Source organism: Aplysia californica, unplaced genomic scaffold (assembly GCF_000002075.1).
Source record: "Aplysia californica isolate F4 #8 unplaced genomic scaffold, AplCal3.0 scaffold00255, whole genome shotgun sequence".
NCBI classification, from domain to species: domain Eukaryota; kingdom Metazoa; phylum Mollusca; class Gastropoda; order Aplysiida; family Aplysiidae; genus Aplysia; species Aplysia californica.
Window position 1 is genome coordinate 920923 of NW_004797525.1, and position 1168 is coordinate 922090.

Below are 1168 nucleotides of genomic sequence, written 5' to 3' on the forward strand. Positions count from 1 at the left end.
TTTCACTACTCTCAAGCTTCTTGGCTTGGTCTTTAAATGCAGAGGTCCTGCCTCTTAACACTTTGCCATCATATTTTGGGGAAAATCCAAAGAAACTGGGTGGTAAACATCGCCAATCAGCGAAATGAGGTAGCAAAGTGTTAAATAACCCTACAGTGTTGAATGGGGAGTAAAAGCCAGTCCATCAACTACTTTTTTCTGTTACAGATGAGTACAAATAAGGGTTATGACCTAAATTCTCTCTTGTCAGTGGGGGTTTTTTTTGTTGTTGTGACACTGGCATCTGTGATGTAACAGTTAGTCTCTTTTGTCGTTGTGTGCAGAAAATGGAAGTTTTTAACTCCCGAATTGGGAAAGTTTTTAATAGAGTATATCCAACTTACCTCCCCCCCCCCGTGGCGATGCTACTGACTGAAGTGTCTTTAGACCATTCCTAAAGGAGGACATTAACCTGTTCTTATGCACAGTAGAATTGTAAATGGGCTGATTCATCAATGTCATGCTCATAACTGCCGGAACAACATAGGGAGAACTGCTGCTTTTTCTTTCCTAATCCTTACTATCGTCATTTTTCCTCTACCTCTGGTATGTTTGTCACACTCTTGTGAACTGCTATTTCCGGGGTGCCTTGATAGTCGAAGCAGACCTTGTGCTGTTGAAGCTAGAGAAGTCAGCAGAGTAAGCCTGATTCCCTGTAAAGACTTTTCTGTTGACATCCACCCCTTGGCGCTCCTATGACCTTTTGCCGTTGCGAGCGCCGTAAAAACTCTAGTAAAACTTTAAAAAGCTAAAAAATGTCCAACTGTCTGTTGAGATGTTGTACCCCACTCAGCCTGGGTTGGCTCTGACGGATAGAGTTGAGCAGCCTGCCTCCTAGATTACCTGAATCATGTCAGTGGAGGTGGAAAATACTTATTATGTGTTTTTGTTTTTGGGGGAGGTTTTTGTTTGGGGTTGTTTTTTTCTGTTTTTGTTTTTAAAGTACTTGTAATTGTTTTCCCCCTCAGTCTGTGACCAACGACTGCAGTCAGATCGGAGACAACCGACCCATCTCCTACTGCTCCTTCAGCCCCAACTCCAAAATGTTGGCTACAGCTTCCTGGTACGCCTTCTTTTTCTTCTTCTTCTTCTTCTTCTTCTTCTTCTTCTTCTTCTTCTTCTTCTTCTT

General features: G+C 42.5%; 1 protein-coding gene across 1 annotated transcript in view; it reads left to right on the top strand.

Moving 5' to 3' along the window:
- LOC101845006 (U4/U6 small nuclear ribonucleoprotein Prp4) overlaps positions 1–1168 on the top strand; it is a gene marked incomplete in the record, with an annotated part of 20066 nt that overhangs the window by 8263 nt on the left and 10635 nt on the right. The window contains 1 exon segment of the mRNA XM_013083816.2: positions 1008–1102. Coding sequence (XP_012939270.1) covers positions 1008–1102 — 95 coding nt within the window.